Source organism: Aspergillus pseudoviridinutans (assembly GCF_018340605.1).
Source record: "Aspergillus pseudoviridinutans IFM 55266 DNA, scaffold_1, whole genome shotgun sequence".
Taxonomy (NCBI): domain Eukaryota; kingdom Fungi; phylum Ascomycota; class Eurotiomycetes; order Eurotiales; family Aspergillaceae; genus Aspergillus; species Aspergillus pseudoviridinutans.
This window is the reverse complement of record NW_025091281.1, coordinates 3,470,423-3,489,132: the sequence shown is the minus strand read 5'-3', so window position 1 is coordinate 3,489,132 and position 18,710 is coordinate 3,470,423. Positions and strand designations below refer to the sequence as shown.

The 18,710-nt window shown below is 52.9% G+C and overlaps 6 protein-coding genes across 6 annotated transcripts; 3 read left to right on the top strand and 3 right to left on the bottom strand.

Annotated features, from left to right (window-relative positions):
* Nucleotides 1-101: 101 nt before the first annotated feature.
* Asppvi_001214 (cytochrome P450) lies at nucleotides 102-1,848 on the bottom strand (the record flags this gene model as incomplete). Its single annotated transcript, XM_043297515.1, has 3 exons — nucleotides 102-1,259; nucleotides 1,320-1,595; nucleotides 1,648-1,848. 3 exons carry the CDS (start codon nucleotides 1,846-1,848, stop codon nucleotides 102-104), a joined length of 1,635 nt encoding a protein of 544 aa, XP_043153450.1.
* Nucleotides 1,849-2,745: 897 nt separating this feature from the next.
* On the top strand, nucleotides 2,746-3,876 carry Asppvi_001213 (putative lipase/esterase; the record flags this gene model as incomplete). Its single annotated transcript, XM_043297514.1, has 1 exon — nucleotides 2,746-3,876. One exon carries the CDS (start codon nucleotides 2,746-2,748, stop codon nucleotides 3,874-3,876), a length of 1,131 nt encoding a protein of 376 aa, XP_043153449.1.
* Nucleotides 3,877-6,802: 2,926 nt separating this feature from the next.
* Nucleotides 6,803-8,146, top strand: Asppvi_001212 (NADH:flavin oxidoreductase/NADH oxidase; the record flags this gene model as incomplete). The annotated part of the gene is made up of 2 exons (XM_043297513.1): nucleotides 6,803-6,982; nucleotides 7,061-8,146. 2 exons carry the CDS (start codon nucleotides 6,803-6,805, stop codon nucleotides 8,144-8,146), a joined length of 1,266 nt encoding a protein of 421 aa, XP_043153448.1.
* Nucleotides 8,147-8,462: 316 nt separating this feature from the next.
* Asppvi_001211 (putative salicylate hydroxylase) lies at nucleotides 8,463-9,995 on the bottom strand (the record flags this gene model as incomplete). The annotated part of the gene is made up of 6 exons (XM_043297512.1): nucleotides 8,463-8,823; nucleotides 8,870-9,608; nucleotides 9,661-9,718; nucleotides 9,773-9,849; nucleotides 9,896-9,900; nucleotides 9,949-9,995. The coding sequence occupies 6 exons, from the start codon at nucleotides 9,993-9,995 to the stop codon at nucleotides 8,463-8,465; spliced, it is 1,287 nt and encodes a 428-aa protein (XP_043153447.1).
* Nucleotides 9,996-11,560: 1,565 nt separating this feature from the next.
* On the bottom strand, nucleotides 11,561-13,007 carry Asppvi_001210 (uncharacterized protein; the record flags this gene model as incomplete). The annotated part of the gene is made up of 2 exons (XM_043297511.1): nucleotides 11,561-12,880; nucleotides 12,948-13,007. 2 exons carry the CDS (start codon nucleotides 13,005-13,007, stop codon nucleotides 11,561-11,563), a joined length of 1,380 nt encoding a protein of 459 aa, XP_043153446.1.
* A 2,324-nt stretch (nucleotides 13,008-15,331) lies between these two features.
* Asppvi_001209 (glutamine amidotransferase subunit DUG2) lies at nucleotides 15,332-18,482 on the top strand (the record flags this gene model as incomplete). The annotated part of the gene is made up of 6 exons (XM_043297510.1): nucleotides 15,332-15,565; nucleotides 15,618-15,743; nucleotides 15,792-15,923; nucleotides 15,969-16,520; nucleotides 16,572-16,758; nucleotides 16,807-18,482. The coding sequence occupies 6 exons, from the start codon at nucleotides 15,332-15,334 to the stop codon at nucleotides 18,480-18,482; spliced, it is 2,907 nt and encodes a 968-aa protein (XP_043153445.1).
* Nucleotides 18,483-18,710: the final 228 nt, after the last annotated feature.

Below are 18,710 nucleotides of genomic sequence, written 5' to 3'. Positions count from 1 at the left end.
GTTGATTATAGCACAAGCCATCCTAGACTTATCTGGCTGAAAGTACCAGCAGCTGCAATCTGGTGCAAGCCACGAGAAATGCAATCAATACAGTATGAACTTTACCACCCCTCCAACGGGGTAAATCTAGCCAGCACGCCATCCTTTGGAGCAACCGTGGCCGACTGTCTCACTTCAAGCTTCGCATCGGGGTCCTTCAACTCCATCTGAAACCGTCCCACTATGGCCGCAACAAGACAGGCCAGCTCAGCCTTTGCAAATCCCTGTCCGATACAACTCCTCGGGCCATGCAAAAAAGTCAAAAACGAGTAATTACTACTGGCACCACCAGTATTCGCTCGCCCGGGACCCAACCACCGCTCAACATTGAACTGGTCCGCGTCAGGGCCCCACAATTCCTTACTGTGGTTGATGACTTCCGGAGACACGAGTATCCTTGTGCCCTTGGGAATCGGATATCCGAGTAGCGTTGTGTCTTTGGCCGCATCGCGCACGGTGCCCGGGACAGAAGGGTGGAAGCGGAAGACCTCGTTGCAGAATGCGTTGAGGTAAGGGAGGGAGTCGAGAGTGGCGGCGGATAAGGGTTCAGGGTGCTCGGGGGAGATGGGGGGAAGGCGGGTGCGGATTTCCTCGCGCAGGCGCGTCTGCACGTCCGGATGCTTGCACAAGGCGTAAACTGACCACTGGAGGGCTGTGGAGGTGGTTTCGTGGCCGGCGGCGAGGAAGGTCATCATTTGATCAACGAGTTCCTCTTCGGTGAAGGCGCCGCTTTCCAGGGCCACCGAGACAATGTCGGTTCCGGTTTCGGCGGATGCTTGGTTCTTCATCTTTGCTTCCGTTTTGCGGATCATTTGGCGGGCCACGTCGCGGATGTAGAGGGAGCTTTCGCGAATCTCGCGGTTTCGCCTCAGGGGGAGGCTTTGCACGACTCCAAGGCTCGCGACAAGGACACCGATGACGAAGATGATACGCATTGCGAGCGACGGCTCTTCGAGGAGCCGCCGGTAGTGCTTGGCGAGTTCATTGTTAGAATCGTGCAGAGAACCAAAGTCATGGTCCATTCCTGCGATACCGATGATGTCTAGAGTTGCTCTGCTGGCCCATTCGCTCACGCGAACAATATTGTCTTTGGCGTCTGCTCGGTTATGGAGGTCTTTTTCGATCAGCTTGACCATCTCAATGCTCTTGGACCAGAAAGTCGGGTAGAGGTCCTTTATGTGGCGGTATGAGAAAGCCGGCATGAGATTCTTTCGTTGCTTCTGCATGACGCACCTCCATGAGTCTGGGATTCACTTCAGACTAGCAAAGAGAACGCTCACCTTATGCTCGTCTCCCTCGACGAGAAGTACACCATGCTTTCCTGCAACGCGTGCAAGGCTTTGCCTTACCATCTGAGGTTTAGGAAACTCGTATACCTTCGTGACAAGAAGCTCACTAAGGGCTTTAGGGTTCGTCAGCAATACACGCTCGAGGTTGCCCACGATATAGTAACGAATTAATCCGTCGTTGGGCACTTTGTGAGCCCATTCTATCATCTCTTCGAAAGGCGACTCGATCAGATACGTGCTCGTATTTCCAGTAAGCCATGACCTGACCTGTTATCATGAGATTTAGAACCTGTTCAGTCCGTCCATGAAGAAATCTTACCGGAGGAGTGGGAATGTGCTTTATAGGGGTGAAGATTCTAGGGTACAGGAAGAGGGCATAGATGATCCTGAAGCAAGTAACAGCCAGAGACAGTACGACGAATGTCGCCGTTGGTGAGTTAAGAATCGTGTATTGAGGTCTCAGGTAGACGGAGGCTGCAATGGCAAGGTAGACAGCCGGCCATGGGATCTTGATCGTCATCTTGAATAGGCAATGGAGAGACCTTATGACAATCTGACTGAGGGCGTTGAGCTCAAATGCTCACAAATGAAGAGATGCCGGACCGGGCTGTTCGAGTATCGAATATCAAATAGGAGTACCTCTCTATACTGTTGCCTGAAGCCGGCAATGGATGAATTCACGGTGGCTTAAGAGCTCGCTAGCGCTCTGCCTTGAAAAGTTCGCCCAGAATGCTTGTGTCCTTGCGTTGGAGACGCCAAAATTGCAGCTAGAGCGCAAAACGAGGCTCTTGCTGACTTGGTCGCTATTCGCACAACTGCGAATGAGTAGCTCTCTGGAAGCTTCAGAAGTTGCGAACTAGCAGATTGTTGATGGTGGGTTCGTTAAACTGCATTTCATCCCTGGCTTTTAGACACAGACATCGAGCAGCCTACTGACTTGGGTTTGAGTCTGACCCTTTTGCAACGTTGTAAGGTCGGAGTGGTGAGGGCAATAGTAGGAGACAGTCGGATGAATCGATTTACCCGACTTGATCATCGTCATCGTGGTGGGTCAACCAGGGTTCTTAATGGACACTGAATGCGACTAATGACTGCCATCATTTAGGCACCACTTCAATTGGAGTAGGCTAGTTTGACTAGATCCTCTCGCTTGCGAGGTTGACATCTTGGCGATCCAGATAGTCATATTGACATCGCCTCGAGGGACGAGTTATGAAGAGGCATAAGACCGGAGCTTCTTTTGACCCATGTTGATGCGGGCACGTGATTCTATCTCTCAAAAAGTCCAAGTCCATCAACTTCACCATCCATTTTCTTGAGAACGGCAGAGATGACTCTATTCCACTGCTAGCTGATAAATGCACAATAAACATTGACAAGAGCTTGAGTAACGCATATCGCCAGCGCCGTTACACAGATGACGGCCCTCGGGGCAAAAAGCCATATCCCGCCGCGGCTCACCCTGCTCCAAAGACTCCAACTATTCGCAAGGGTTCTCGTCTCCCTACCCCGTCTCATCTTCGGCATCACGCGGGACCTCCTCTTCAACCGCGACTCCGCCTCATTCAGAACAATCTGGATGAGAAACACCGCCCGCGTAGCCGAGACGCTCCCGCTCGCTCAGGCACGCGCACTCCAACGCCCATCAGGAAGCACCATCGCTTCACTCTGTAAAGCCCACCACCTCCGCCATGAGACTGTCGAACTAGACGCAGGCAACGCCTTCCCCCGCGCAACCCTGCACTTCATCGACTGTGACCCCACCGCGCGCCGCGCCAGCGGGAGCGGGAACGAGAACGGGAACGTCCTCCTCTATTTCCACGGCGGTGGGTACATCTTCCCCCTGTCCGCAGGCCACTTCAAGTTCGCGCGCGCAGCCGCGCACAGACTAAATGCGAAATGCGTCCTGCTTGAGTACACGCTCGCACCGGAACTCAAGTACCCCGGCCAACTGGCGCAGGCGGCCGCCGCACTGCGGTACCTGCTGCAGTACAATTCTGCCGCGGACATCACGATAGCGGGCGACTCGGCGGGCGGGAATCTCGCGTTGGCGGTGCTGGCGCATCTCCGGGACCCGCATCCGCTTGTCCGGCCTGTTTTCGAGGACGAGGATCAGCAGCGGCCGCAGCAGCTCCGCGCGGCGCTCTGCATCAGTCCCCGCTGTGCGAATGAATGCTCCGCTGCGAGCTATACGTATAACGCTTCCAAGGACATTGTTAGTAAGGCGTCGATGGAGATGTTCAATTCACACTGGAAGCCTGTAAAGGAAGAGGTCTGGGCCACTCCGCTGGCTGGGACGAAGGATTTTTGGGGATCTGTTCCTGCTAAGAAGGTTTTGCTTCTCGCGGGTACGGACGAGGTCTATGTGGATGATATCCGGCAGTTTGGTGAGTTGCTCGGGTCGTCGAGTCGGGCTGACACTGAGCTTGTTCTGTGTGCCGGAGAGACCCATGTACAGGCTATTCGTGACATAGCCGTGGATAATTGGGACGGCGTCATGCTAAAGGTTGCGCTCAACTGGCTACAGAATCTGGGGGAACCTAAATGACCCGGGATACAGTTGCCACCGTATTCGAAAAGGGGTTGGCTCTGCATGGAGCAAGACGATAACCAGTTATGATAGATTACGACAGACGGCATACCCTTGATGATGGTTCAAGGGTGATCATTCATTCTTTTGTATTCCGTTACACGCCAAGTGCTCAAATAGATGTATAATATAAAACAAGATACCCGAAAAGACCCAGGGCCGCAAGCAGCCCATCTTAAATTATCCTCAAATGCACGTTTACATCTTCTCGCCGCTGGCCTGCTTCATCTGTCCGTACTTCTTCAAACGGATAGCGGACACGCCGATGAAGCCAGTGGTCTCGGTGGGMGCMRAGTCACCGATCTCGTCCATGCTGGACTCGGACATGTCGTACAGCTTCTCGGTCTCGGAGGAACGGCCGAGAATGGAGACGCTGCCCTTGTACGCGCGGCAACGGACCTGTCCGTTGACGGTCTTCTGGGAAGCGGTGATGGAAGCCTCGAGGAACTCACGCTCGGGGGAGAAGTAGAGGCCGTTGTAGAGGAGCTGAGGGACAGTTAGCAGTCCATCATACAAGGTAGGATTCGGATGGCAGAAACGAACCTTGGAGTAGTTGAAGGTGACGAATTGGTCACGCAGAGCACGGACCTCACGGTCCAGAACCAGACCTTCCAGATCACTGTGGTGAAATTAGAGACAGCCGGGAAAAGACGGGTTGAAGAAACTCACATGTGAGCAGCGCGCAGACAGGTGAGACCAGGGGKCTCGTAGCAACCACGAGACTTGATACCAATGAAACGGTTCTCAACAATGTCGATACGGCCAACACCGTTGCGGCGAGCAATAGCGTTGGCGGTCAGGAACAGGTCGACAGCGTCGGTAGCGACCTTCTTCTGGCCACCCTCAGTGTATTCGAGCTTGACGGGAATACCCTTCTCGAAGTGAACGGTGAAATCCTCGGGCTGGTCAGGGGCGGTGAGAGGGTCCTGGGTGAGCTTCCACATGTCGGAGGGAGGAGTGACGTCGGGGTCCTCGAGGATACCGGCCTCGTAGGAGCAGTGGGCCAAGTTCTCGTCCATAGACCAGGGCTTGGACTTGGTGGAGGTCACGGGAATGCCCTTCTCGGCAGCGTAGGAGAGCAGGTCGTTGCGACCGGCGAAGCGGTTGTAGAAAGCAGGGTCACGCCAGGGGGCAATGACCTTGATATCGGGCTGCAGGGCGTAGAAGGCAAGCTCGAAACGGACCTGGTCATTACCCTTGCCGGTGCAACCGTGGGAAACAGCGAAGCATCCTTCCCTCTGTACAATCATTGTCAATGTGCGATTCGAGTATAGCAATCAGCAGAGGGAACCAACCTTGGCGACCTCAATCTGAGCACGAGCAATGACGGGACGGGCCAGAGAAGTTCCTAGAAAGGGAATTAATATCAATACTGTTTTGGCTTGACACTCGTGACATACCCAGAAGGTAGACGTTCTCGTAGATAGCGTTGCAGGCAATGGCGGGGAAGCAGAGCTGCTCAATGAACTCCCCTACATTGCTATTAGATTCCATTGTGAACACCCAGGCAAATCTCTCGAGTATACATACGGCGGAGGTCGGCAATCTCGCACTTGACGGCACCGAGCTTCAGAGCCTTCTCTCGGATAGCGTCAAAGTCCTCTGGACGAGCAATGAGTCAGAACCTAAAAGTCGGACTAATTCGCAATTCGAATCTCGCATTGATGAATTACCTTCCTGGCCAACATCGGCAGCTATTGAAAAGTCAGTTATGCTTTCCTCGTTGTCCAAAGTTCGAATCCGTCTTACTGAAAGCAACAACCTCGTAGCCCTCGTCAATGAGCCATTTCACTGGAATCGGCGGTCAGCACGGGCCCAAAACACCGCTGGTGAAGGTGTGGGGCAATTACAGATGACACTGGTGTCGAGACCACCGCTGAAGGCGACGCAAACCTTTCCTTTCGACATGGTTGAGGTGTGTGATGAAGCAATTGATGGGGAGGAAATCAAGAGCAGGAGGAGGAAACAATTGGAGAGGGAATGGAGCTTGTGGGGGGGTATTTAAAGACCGGATTGAGTCATTCCCTCCAGTTCGCCAAAAAAGGTTTTGGCGGGAGTCGTACCTCTGTACCTGGCGGTCTGGGGCATTGCCTGTTTGGGACTAGGGCTCTTCGCACCGCCGAAATCGCTCTGTGCGATAAGATAAGAGTGGGGCGGCGATCAGCCAGATAGAACGGCAGAAACTCCAGGCTTAGAAGATTTTGGAAGAGTGTCTGAGGTCGTTACTAAGAGAGATCTCAAGGTCATTGGACTGCGTTGATGGCGTGAGTTGATGAAGACTCAGTGGAGAATAGAATGAATCAGGTGCTTCAAGCCCTGAGCGAGCCAGAGACACTTCATCCAATCTTCTGTGACAGGATGCGCCTGCATAAAATGACTCGTCACAGCAACTTGAATAATAGAAAAATAGAAGTTGATGATTATGGAATACATATTGGAGTCACTCGAGTCATTACTGACCAAGAAGAGCCGCTGATGCTCTGATCTCGACAACATATGGAAGGAAACAAGTGCCGAACCATCCAGGTACTATCTCGGGACATCGCCGCGATCGACCAATGGAGGAGGGAAACTTGATGTAGAAGTATCAGTCAGAAAGATGCAACTCTTCGATCATCTTATGGAAGCTCTTCAAGGCTGTCGCTTCCCCTCAGAGATATAGCCCGTCTTTGTTGCAACTGTAAGGCCTCGGCACGAACACCGAAAACAACGTTACATCATCGGTCTGCAATAGCGCAAGGCGATTTCTAATCACCCTCAGTTGCACTGACCGTTAGTCTCGTATTCTTTTGAGCCTTGCATCCCTTCCGGTCCTTCAATTTTCTCTGTTAAGCTGTGTTGAAATTGCAATTTACGTATAAAATCCCACGAGTGTCAATAAACCATGTCGCGACCTGCTGTGCCTGACATTGAGAACAAACGCGCCCCGGGTATCTCTTATTTTACTCCGGCCCAGGAACCGCCTGCAGGCACAGCTGCCAATCCTCAATCTGATGGATCGGCACCTCCCAAGCTCTTTCAGCCCCTTTCGGTGCGGGGTCTGACCTTTCACAATCGCATTGGTGTGAGTACCAGTCGTCCCAACCGCCTATGCGAGCCTTTACCTCAAAAAAAATGGCTTACATTGAGTGATAATTGGTAGCTATCTCCGCTATGCCAATACTCAGCCGACGATGGACACATGACTCCCTGGCATATGGCGCATCTTGGAGGGATTGCCCAACGAGGGCCAGGATTCTTAATGGTCGAGGCAACAGCAGTCGAACCGGAAGGGAGGATCACGCCCCAGGACCTAGGACTGTGGAAAGACTCGCAGATTGAGCCATTGAGCCGCGTGATCGAATTCGTCCACAGCCAGAACCAGCTTATCGGCGTGCAGATCGCACACGCAGGTCGCAAGGCCAGCACCGTCGCGCCATGGCTCTCGGCCAACGATACCGCCTCCGAGAAGATGGGCGGCTGGCCAGACCGCGTCAAAGGCCCCACGAATGTACCCTTCACCGACCGGAACCCTGTGCCGAAGGAGATGACCAAGCAGGATATCGAGGATCTGAAGACCGCCTGGGTGGCCGCTGTAAAACGGGCCGTCAAGGCCGGGGCGGACTTTATCGAAATCCACAATGCGCATGGCTACCTTCTGATGTCGTTCCTCTCGCCTGCGGTCAACACGAGGACAGACGAGTACGGAGGCAGCTTTGAGAACCGCATCCGGCTCAGTCTGGAGATCGCCAAACTCACCCGGGAAAATGTGCCCAAGGATATGCCAGTCTTCATGCGAGTCTCCGCCACCGATTGGCTCGAGGAGGTGCAGCCGCACAAGCCCAGCTGGCGAGGAGTGGACACTGTCAGATTTGCAAAGATACTTGCAGAAACTGGATACATTGACGTCCTTGACGTGAGCAGCGGCGGCACTCATTCGGAGCAGCATATCCACGCGAAGCCAGGCTTCCAAGCACCCTTTGCCATTGCTATCAAGAACGCCGTCGGGGACAAACTCCTAGTGGCATCCGTAGGCATGATTGACAGCGCACATCTGGCTAATTCCTTGTTAGAGAAGGACGGACTGGACCTTGTGCTGGTTGGGCGTGGCTTCCAGAAGAACCCGGGATTGGTGTGGGCCTGGGCTGACGATCTGAATCTGGAGATCTCTATGGCTAATCAGATTCGATGGGGCTTCTCGCGGCGCGGTGCCGGTCCCTACCTGAGAAAGAGACAAGAGAAGATATAACTCTCTTCCAGTGAACTAGATAAGAGGTTGTGTAGACATCAACTTGTTCATAAAGAGTGTGCCACAATTGTGTAGAGTCCACAGATTGTCACTCATCAGCAGAATGCTAGAACCCGAAATAACGAAATATATGTACACCAAGTCTACCATGAAGATAGTTCTGCAGAAAATAAGAATGACAGAACCTGCTTAACACGCTAAGGAAAGACATGAAAGATTTAAACTTGCGACCACATCACAAATGATGTCGCGTTGCTGTCAAGCGGTTCCCCCGAAGCTCTACCAAACACAAAACAATTCTCGTTAGCCGTCTCGTTCACATAACCAGCTTAAAAGAGAATTCACCTTCCCAGGTCTCCAGGGCCACCTTCTCTGCATCCCAGCCCCACAGGAATTTCTGCGTCTCCAGATCGGCCCATTTGTCTGGATTCGATGCCCCGTTCATCGAAGCGCGGAACTGGTCGTCGCGGGCCTGCTGTTCTGGCCCGTCGGGGAGATGCAATGTCGCGCGGTTGACGGTGCCGGACTGCTGCACTGTCTCTGCGCGGTGTTTGCGCGACTTTTCGTATGCCGCCAGGGCAGGGGGGATTTCGCTCCGCGAGGAGATGGTGGATAGGAGGACGCCGAGGGCGGCGGCGTCTTCGACTGCCTGGGCGGCACCTTGGCCGACGTACGGACTGCGAGGGTTAGCAATGGATAATCGGGATGGTTGCAATAGCTTACAGCATTGGATGGCAGGCATCGCCGAGCAAGGCCACGCGGCCCTTGATCCACGTCTTTAGAGGCGGGTGCTGGCACAGCTTCCACTCGAGGACTTCGTCGTCCTTAACCAGGTCGATGAGCTTCGTTACTCGCCTGTCCCAGCCGCGATAGTCATCGACCATCATCTGCTTCGATCCCCTGGTTGTCCACGACTCTTCGACATCGGTGCGGTCCGGGTGGAGCAGGACGATGTTGTATAGCTGGTGGTTGCGGACTGGATAGGCGATGATATGGCGGTAGGGTCCGATCCACCGTGTTGCCTGGGGCTCGTCAATGAGCTGCTTCAGCTCGGGATCATTCTCCATGGCGCTTCGGGGAAGCATGATTCTGTACGCTGCGTCTCCGGTGGGGACGGCCTTGGTCGCATCTTTGCCCAGCAGCTGGTCCCGAATGCTGGATTTGATCCCGTCTGCTGCGAGGACTACATCGCCGTGCACCACGGTGCCGTCGGCGAGGGTCACGGCTGGAGGGTCAAACCGGACGCGAGTAACGGTCGAGTTGACCTGTACTTGGACATTCTCCAGCGCCACGGCCTTTTCGATCAGCGCATTGTGAAGGTCTGCACGGTGGACAACTACTTGTTGGCCATATGTCTTGTTTACAGGCATTGTTCCCAGAAGGCTGCCGTCCTGCCATCGTCGGACGTGGATGTGTTCCAAGGCGACGTCCTTGGCGTGTATTAAGGGAGAGACTCCCCATCCTGAAGACCGTTAGCTGTTCTGTCTTTATTGAGACGCAATGATCCCACGCACTGTCAAAGAGCGTCAACATGTTCGGGGAGCCTTGGATACCGGCTCCGACTTCCATGAGCTATAAGGGTCAGTCTGACTTCGCCTGTCCATGTTCTCAAGCACTTGGGCGTACCTTTGGGGCTGATTCGAGAACAATGACATGGTGTCCTCGCTGGCCCAATGCCAATGCAGCAGCCATACCCCCAATGCCTATACCAGTTAGCCTACGGTAGGTCATGCACATCACATAGCATACCGGCACTGAAACAGTCAGCGGGAATATAGAATGCAGTGCAGCATGAGACCTACCCAACAATAACCACCTCGAGAGGTGACTTTGCCCGTGGTACTATCATGGTGATGAGACAGTACAGCGGAAGCCAACAAATCACTTCGCTACCGATGTGTCAAATTCTGTTCTATGAAAAACGACGAAGCAGTAGCGTGAATGAACGAAAGAATATATCTACTCGCGACGGGAGAAGCGGCAAGTATTTCAATATCGAATGGTCCTTGACTTCCCCACGGCCCGGGGAGGGCAAAAGTAACTTATCATTTCCTAATAAACGTTCTCTCAGCTGTTACTTCGTAATCGTATAATGAGACTCAAACGTCAACTACGCCGAAACTATGCGGGGCTCGGGGTATTTCCATGCGGGAAAAACTGCCGTTTCCAATCGTCACCATTATCAAATACCAACTTACACAGGCAAACTGCATATACGGACGCATGCCCATCAGGAAATACTCAAGGAATGACTCCGTGCTTGCCGTTTCGAACCACACGGAACAGAACCTGGAGCGCAAATCCCACGCGCCTGCTCGGCACCAGCGCCGGGTAAACCACTTTTGGCTGTGGCCCGGCTCTGCGACATGCCCGCATCTGCCGAACAATGCCTCTCCCCAGACTTCTCCGTGCCCTTCCGCGGAACCGTCTCAGCACAAGCCTGGTTAGCGTTTACTAGAGGCTTCTCGCGTCTGGTCTGACTTTGGTGATCGGTTCGGAGTACTCCGAGTCTCAGTATATGTAGAATGTTTGGGCTGTTTTGCGGATGATGATGCTAATCTCTAGATCACGGCAAAGGATGCTTTTTGCAGTGCCGATGGCGCCGAAAGTCATCTTGCTATATCAGTATGACGATATACTATTCTCAATCTAGGACAGTGAGCTGAGACGTAGCATGCCAGATATTAAACAGCTTGCTTCGGTGAATTCTGCGTTAGCCAACACCATCTGCGTATCAATCATCTTTGTCAGCTTTTGTCAATATACAGGAGACGAAACTCTCCGCTCAACTTCCTCATATGCACTCGGACCCGCTCTCTGACTCGGCATTTGATTGGGCCTCCAAGGTCAGATGAAGGATTATGGTGGAAGTTGTTTGCGTGTGCTTTGGGGGCGGGATGAGACAACCGTCTTTGTAGTATACTTCCCGTGTCTAGTTGATTGCTGATGGTTAATGATACAGAGAACTGAAAAACCAAGTTCACATTATTCATGTCTTTCGTTTGATCTGTATTCACGCGCTTCGTAAATGACAACATGATGATGAGTGCGATGCAGAAGATGGCAGCTCTAGTCTAACCCATGGACTAATCCTGGATGCCTTGTGTAAGAAGTGAAACGGTTTGGCAGGAAACCGCGTGCTGAATAACCATTCAAAGGAGTGATGAGACACCCATCCCAACGCCGGAAAATATGCAGAGAAGCTATATACATCACTCTTCGCCAGGATTGTCCTGGTTGCAAATGAAGGATTGAGATGATTCGAAGAGAACGAAGAAAAGGGGCAAAGAAGGAAAGATGAAAAAAGACGGTCAATGATGAACCGCCTCGCTATGAACATCATCGTCTTCTGGTAGGTCGTATCGTGCTGTACAACATGTACAACGGCTTGGTGCCATATGCGAGATGAAGCGATCAGGCTGTAAACATCAGCCGCAGGCGGCTGGACCGCTTTTTCTTCTCTTTGGGCTTTGTGTCCTTGTCGGAGTGACGCGATTCTGCTTTGGACGGGGCCCTTGACGGTGCCTGTGAGGGAGCTTTGGAGGGTGCCTTGGAGAAGAACTTGGTGTGCGTCCGCGAGGGAACCACTGATGGTGCTTTCGAGCCCGCGTACGACTCCGCCCTGGCGTCAAACTCCGATTGATGGTACCGAGAGCTGCCTCTCGGGGCCCGCGAGCGACGGGAACGGCGGGACGAAGCAACGGACTCATCGTCGTGGAACTTGAATCGAGGATCTCGCATCATACGTGCTGTGGTGATGTCGATACCAGACATAGCGGCCGCAGTGGGGGTGATGAATTCACCATCGACAGACGTGCCGAGGCTATCTGCTTCCGCGTCAGCGACACCACGCCGCCACATCTCGACTCCGCTAAGACAATCGGTATCGAATTCAATCATGTCTTCCACGATGACGGACCCTCTGTCGCCTTCCCCCGGCCCCCGGATAACTTCGTTGCCAGCAGACTGGATCTTTTTGATGATCTTGTACCCGCCGAACATGACGATCGTGACACCGAGGCCGACACCAGCGGCGATCAAGAATTGTGGACTCGCTAGCAAGGCAAAAACGGTGGGAGCGGCCGACTTAAGGGTGGACAGTGCAGCAGGTGCCATTTTCGTGGCCAGGTTGCTGATTTCAGCCAAGGTCAGCGCGACCGCGGCCATGGCGTCCGGATTCTTCTGAAGGTGAGCAATCGTGGCAGTTGCACTGTGGTGCACACAGTTGGCTTCCTCGAGAAGCCATTGGGCGCGGCCGACCAAACCATTCAGTTCAGGGTCTTGGATCCTTTGGAGTTGCTGCTGCTGTGGGGATGGAGCCTTGGCCAGAGCCGATGGATGAAACTCGCCATATGCCAAGTCCATGTCGATATGAGCATCTGATATCGAACGACCCGTCCTGGGGCGCGGCTCAATTTCCCTAGTGATATCATGATGCGTATGACGTCGGGTCATGGTCGATGGACGGGCGTAGTAGGACTCGGTGTGTGAGGCTACCGAATGCAGGTCCTGTTCATAGTGCGAAGGAGCGCGACGATGTCGAGGATGTCGCGAATGTGTGCTTCTGCTCCTGCGAGAAGGGGCAACTGACGGCGCATCATCGATGTGATAGTTTTGCAAGGCCCTCAGAGCTTCCCTTTCGGCAATCTTGGCGTTGCGCTCCGATTGAACCTGAGCCTTGCGTTCGCGATATGCATTTTTGGCCTGCGTAAAGACCCCGAAGAGGTGCTTACTCTATTGCGCAGTGGTCAGATCAAATTATACCTATTGGAGACGACGAAAAAAAGTGCCGAGTACCTACCGTGCTCACTACCTTGCCGGACTTGTCAATCACGGCAATCGTCTCGCCTAACGGAGGCATACTGACGGGTAAAGGGTGCTAGATCGGACACTATCAACGGCCACGAGTGACTTTTGAGGTCGTCCAAGATAGAGTCCACGGCTGTCAATCGTCAAGGTCCATCAGCATAGACGAGTGATTCATATAATTTTGATCGTAGTCGGTGGTGGCTCCGCGATCAAGCGGTGAGGAGCACCTTAGATAGGTATAGATAGATATGGAGCCTGGATGTCGGCGCGGGTGGAGAACCGGGGCCTTTCCCCTTATTCCTATTCTCCGCCCAGGGAAAACTCAAAGAACAAGATAAGATTCCTTAAAATATCCAGATAATCAACGAGCACGGACAGAGACCTCAGAGGCGAAAAAGGAACAGACAAAACTGGTGCCTGAATCAAAGTAGAAATTCTCAGCTGAGATTGAAAGCTTAAAAGCAGCTAAGAAGGTACCCCGTGTACAGAAAGATCCTGACCAACAAATATACGGTGACTGTACTGAGTCAGGGCGGCCAAGACCACGAACAACTCAAGTGTTGGAAGTATGAATGAAGAAAAGAAATGAGGAGGCTGGGATGGTGGACAGTTGTAACTTGTAGCAAGATTCGGCGCCTAAAATTAAGAGCAAAGCAGCGAACAGGATGCAATCCCGCGAGAGTGTCGGCCTGGTTGGGTGTGATATATAGCTGGCTGAGCACTACAGCAGGGATTTTCAAGGCGTTGGAGTCAAATCACCATTGAGGCCTTGGAAAGGTGAGCCTGCATGAACGAGATTGGTCCCTGCCGGTCTCTGTTTGGGTTGCGAACCCAGCAGGATTAGCCATTAAGCCACCCCGATTTAGAAGATTCGTGGGGACGCCGATTTGCTGGCACAACACGATCAGGATGCTCGGCAGCATCATCCTCCATGATCGTTGGCTGCACTACTGTACTCCAGCCAGTAGAGTTGGTTGGGCACAACGGCATATCCTCCTAGATACAATACATTGCTGTTTTATAAGCTATCAGGAGGTACTTCTGTCGTCCTGCTAAAACTGATCCACTATCAGTGATTTATTGTTGTTTAAGAAGATCAAGAAGATCCTTGATGGTAGTTAATGAGGCACATGCCAATACCTTAGGTGTTGAGTGGTAAAGAGTAGCGGTGATGCTGTGGATTCTGATTGGCGAGAGATGTCACCGCCACTGTGGCTGATGTACTGCCACTCATTACGTACCCCCCAGCTATGGTCTTACAATACATGTAATTTAATTTAAGCCCAAGCCTCCTTATCCTCCGACTCTTTCCATCTTCAATAAAAAGAATGGAGTAAACATGAGAGGACCACGAGATCTTCCATCTCTGGATCCTGATAAATGCGCTTCTAAGGCACGTGGCAGAAGGGACGTCATGGCTGACTCCAGACAAAGGAGAAAATGGTCCACCTATCGTCCCGTCGCATGCAAGAAGCCTTGAGCAGAAGGAATCATGACGGAGACCTACACCGTATCTCCGGCAGGGGAATCATGTACTTACAGTATCTTGTTCATATCTCAGCTAGGGGTAGATAAGTCAATTTGACTGTGACTGTTTCGCGCATTTCTTGTCTTCCGTCAATTCATCATCCCCCCCTTGTCTTGCGATATCTTTGTGTTCCCTTGATCTCAGGATTCTGATGGGTATAAATGCTGCATCTGCCTACTTCATCTTCGCTGTGTTACTGATAGTTTGATTTATGTTCTGAGGTCTGCAGATTAGAACTAGATGGAATATGTCTCAATGCAAGACGAATGCTCTGATAACCAATCTTCTATGGGAACCTAGGTCAGTACTGCCTCGTATTGAGCATTAATGGTACCATCTGCAGTACTGGCAGCAGCTGGATAATAAATTGAAGTAGTATTTCCAATACTGACCATCTATATGCAGACAGTCATGTTGTCAGAAGAACCGAGAGCGCCTTCGAGGTATGTCAGAAAGAAGTACTTCCATTGCCCAGGGGATATTGCTGGCTGTTTCGCTGCGTTTTGATGCTTTCATTGCTTCTACCTGCACCGCCACACCTTCAATCACGACATCACCGCAGAAAAGAACAAAAGAAATCCAAGGAGTTTCCGTTGACTGCGCGCTCAATTTAAGGAACGATATCGTTGATACCCCTTTTTTTTCCATTCTATTGTATTTTCTCATCATTCAGTTAACTCGTTTATATGTATCTACGGTGTAGTTCTTGAGGTGACTCATCAATACCACTGCAAGAGAGCATCACGTGGACGAAGCAGACCATCGCTTCCTCACCAGCCAAAGCCACAGCACCCAATTCATAGAAAAGAAAAACTGGCTAAGACTCTCTGGTTCATCGTGTCTTAGCGATGGACATCGCAGTACAGGGGAAACCCGATCCCTCCGTGGGAATTGATGATCGCACCCCTCCCAGGCCGGACTATCGGCCTTTGACTCAGCACCTCCCCAACGATGGCCCTGATCATCTGAATACCCGACCAGACTGTGGTATCGGTCATCGAGTACAGGCTAGTCGATCAGTACTGGCTCTAGTCATAGACGACGAGTGTGTTTTTGCTGGGTTGCAAGGAGGAGATATTGTGGTAAGTCTTCTAACTACTGAATCTTGGTAGGCATTTACTGAATCCGGCATAGGCATGGTCTCTCGAGACATATGAACTCGTGCTCTCTGTACACGCTCATCAAGAAAGTGTCTTGGGTCTTTATTTGTCCGAGGATGGCGACCTTCTCTTCTCCAGTGGTGGAGATTCCGTCATCAATGTAACTACCTGCGCGTCCGTCCGAAGTTCAGTTTGTTGACTTTGCTAGGTCTGGTCCACGAGGACTTTTGATCGATTATATTCGATTCATTCTCACCACGATGTGGGCGATATCTTCTCCGTGGCTTACTCACCTAGCTTGAAGACGATCTATTGCGGAGGTCAAAATACCAGCATCCAGGTAGGCTCACATTGATCCTCAAAGCCTCATTACTGACCATCCTAGTGGTGCGACCTCTCCAAAACAGATGCAGTCTCGACAAATCAGTCAGCCGCTCATCTGTCGAGGCGCACGCATCGGTTCTTTGATTCGCGTGGGCCCGATGGGACGCGCGCACCCCGGCCGAACGCGGGTGCAGATGGCGTACGGGACGTCATCCAAGGAGGTCAAGTCCTGACCTTCAAGCGCGACCACCACAAGCTCTTCTCGCATCATGGTTACATCTACACCATGCTTCTTGTCCGAGGCTTGCTTGAATCATCGCCTACGGAGGAGGTGCTTGTGACGGGCGCCGGCGATGGCGTGGTCAAGCTGTGGCGTTTGGATCAGGACGAGGCGCCGTCCGAAATAGCAGCGCTCGAGAACAGCGATCCGGTTCTTGCGCTGGCCGTCGACGGATCATTTCTCTACTGTGGTCTTTCCGGGGGTGCTCTAAACATTTGGAATTTGGACTCTCGGCAGCTGGTGAAACGCATCACCGGACATACAGGTGACCTGTGGGCAGTCGATATTGTTCAGGGGCTAGTGGTTTGTGGTGATTCAAATGGAGTCATCAAGGTATGTTCTTGTCGTTACTGATGTTGGAGCCATGTCTAAACTCGTGGCTAGAAATTTAATTCTCGATTTGAAGAAGTGGGCAGCTGGATTGCTCACGGCGGAACGATGCTGGCGTCTGCAGCTGGCCGGTTCAAGGGCCGACTCATCTACGCCAGTGGAGGCAATGACAATACGGTGGGCATCTGGGATTTGACGGAAGTGTCTAGCAAGCAGGATGAGCAGGCGCCGATCAACAATGGTAAGCTCAGAATATTTCACTATGTCACGATGCTTATATGAGATGCAGACGAAATGGTCAACTGCCTTGCTAGATTCGTCGCCTTCAAAACAGTCTCGGCTAGCCCGAAATTTGCCGGAGAGTGCAATCAGGGAGCAGCATTCCTCCGACGACACTGCATCTACTTGGGGGCGAAGACGAAACTCCTGCCTACCGGACAAGACACAAATCCGATTGTGTACGCACGATTCAGCGCCAACTCCGCGGATAAAGTCGACAAGACTATGCTGTTCTACGGGCATTACGATGTTGTGGGTGCGGATGCCAACCGAACCAGGTGGAACACAGATCCGTACCAGCTGGCATCCATCGATGGGTTTTTGTACGGCCGTGGCGTTTCGGACAACAAAGGGCCTATCCTGGCGGCATTGTATGCGGCAGCGGATCTTGCACGGCAAAAGGCCCTTCCTTGTGACGTTGTTTTCCTTATCGAGGGCGAGGAGGAGTCCGGGTCCCAAGGGTTTCATGAGACCGTCCGACAACACAAGCCGGAAATTGGACCTGTTGATTGGATTCTACTAGCCAACAGTTACTGGCTTGACGATTACAATCCGTGTTTGACGTACGGCCTGCGTGGGGTGGTGCATGCCAATCTGATCGTCACCAGCGACCACCCGGATCTGCACAGCGGTATCGACGGCAGCGCACTGCTGGATGAGCCGTTGAAGGATCTGTCGATGCTGCTGGCCAGCTTGGTGGGGCCTAAGGGGCGGGTCAATATCCCAGGCTTCCATGACCTGGTGCTTCCCTTGACGGAGGCCGAAAAGCAGCGATTCGCTGACGTCGCAAGGATCCTACTACCGCAGCATCCTGAAATCACCGACCGCGACGCGCTCATCAACTCGTTGATGCACCGGTGGCGGGAGCCGTCTCTCACCATCCATTCGGTCGAGGTGCCCGGAAGCAGCAAGGCCTCGACGACCACCATCTCGCGCAAAGCCAAAGCCAGCCTCTCGATCCGAGTCGTCCCGAATCAAGAGGCAGACGCGGTAGCCGCCAACCTCACCATGTACGCGCAGGAGCAATTCGACAAGCTGGAGTCGCAGAACGACCTCACGGTCGAAATCACGGGCAAGTCGGATCCCTGGCTAGGCGATCCCGACAACGAGATCTTCGCGACCCTCTCGGAAGCGATCACCGCGGCCTGGAGCCGGGACCAGACCAGCCAGAAACATCAGTACCCGCCGCTGCAGCGTGTTTCCAAGGGCAAGGATACGCCGGGCCTGGCGCGTACCGAATCCTCGGACAGCCTGGCCTCGCACATCGACCGCATCATCACATCGACGACCACCTCGTCGGCAGGCAAGAGCAAGGCCCGCCAGCGCTCCGCCCTCAGCACGACGGTGCCCACATCGTCCACGCTGACGAGCAAGTCGGGCGTGATCGTCTCGCCAGACGGCAGCGGGGACTCCTCGTCAGACGATAAGGCTGCAGCCACTGCCCGGGAGCCGGTCGCTACCCGTTCAACTGTCCAGCCGATCTTCATCCGAGAGGGCGGATCGATCCCCACGATCAGGTTCCTGGAAAAGGAATTCTCAGCGCCGGCGGCCAATCTCCCCTGTGGACAGGCGAGCGACAACGCGCATCTGTACAATGAGCGGCTGCGGGTGGAGAATCTGTACAAGAGTCGGGAGATCTTCCAGTATGTGTTTTCCCGCTTGCCGAGGCGTCAGGTTTCCAGCTAGGTTCTGTCACCAATAGATACCTTTTGCACCCATAAGTTTGCAGAAGCATGTAGAGAATGAATAGCTTGAGTGGCCCTCGTCTATTTTCCTAAACTAGGCAACTCTTCCCCTCTGATCATCCTTCACATAAAGTATATGCAAACGCAACCCAGCTCGCTTAGCGCATGCACGGACTCTGCCCGTCAGTCAGAACGTGCGCCTGGGCTCTTGGACAGTTCACACCTGCAC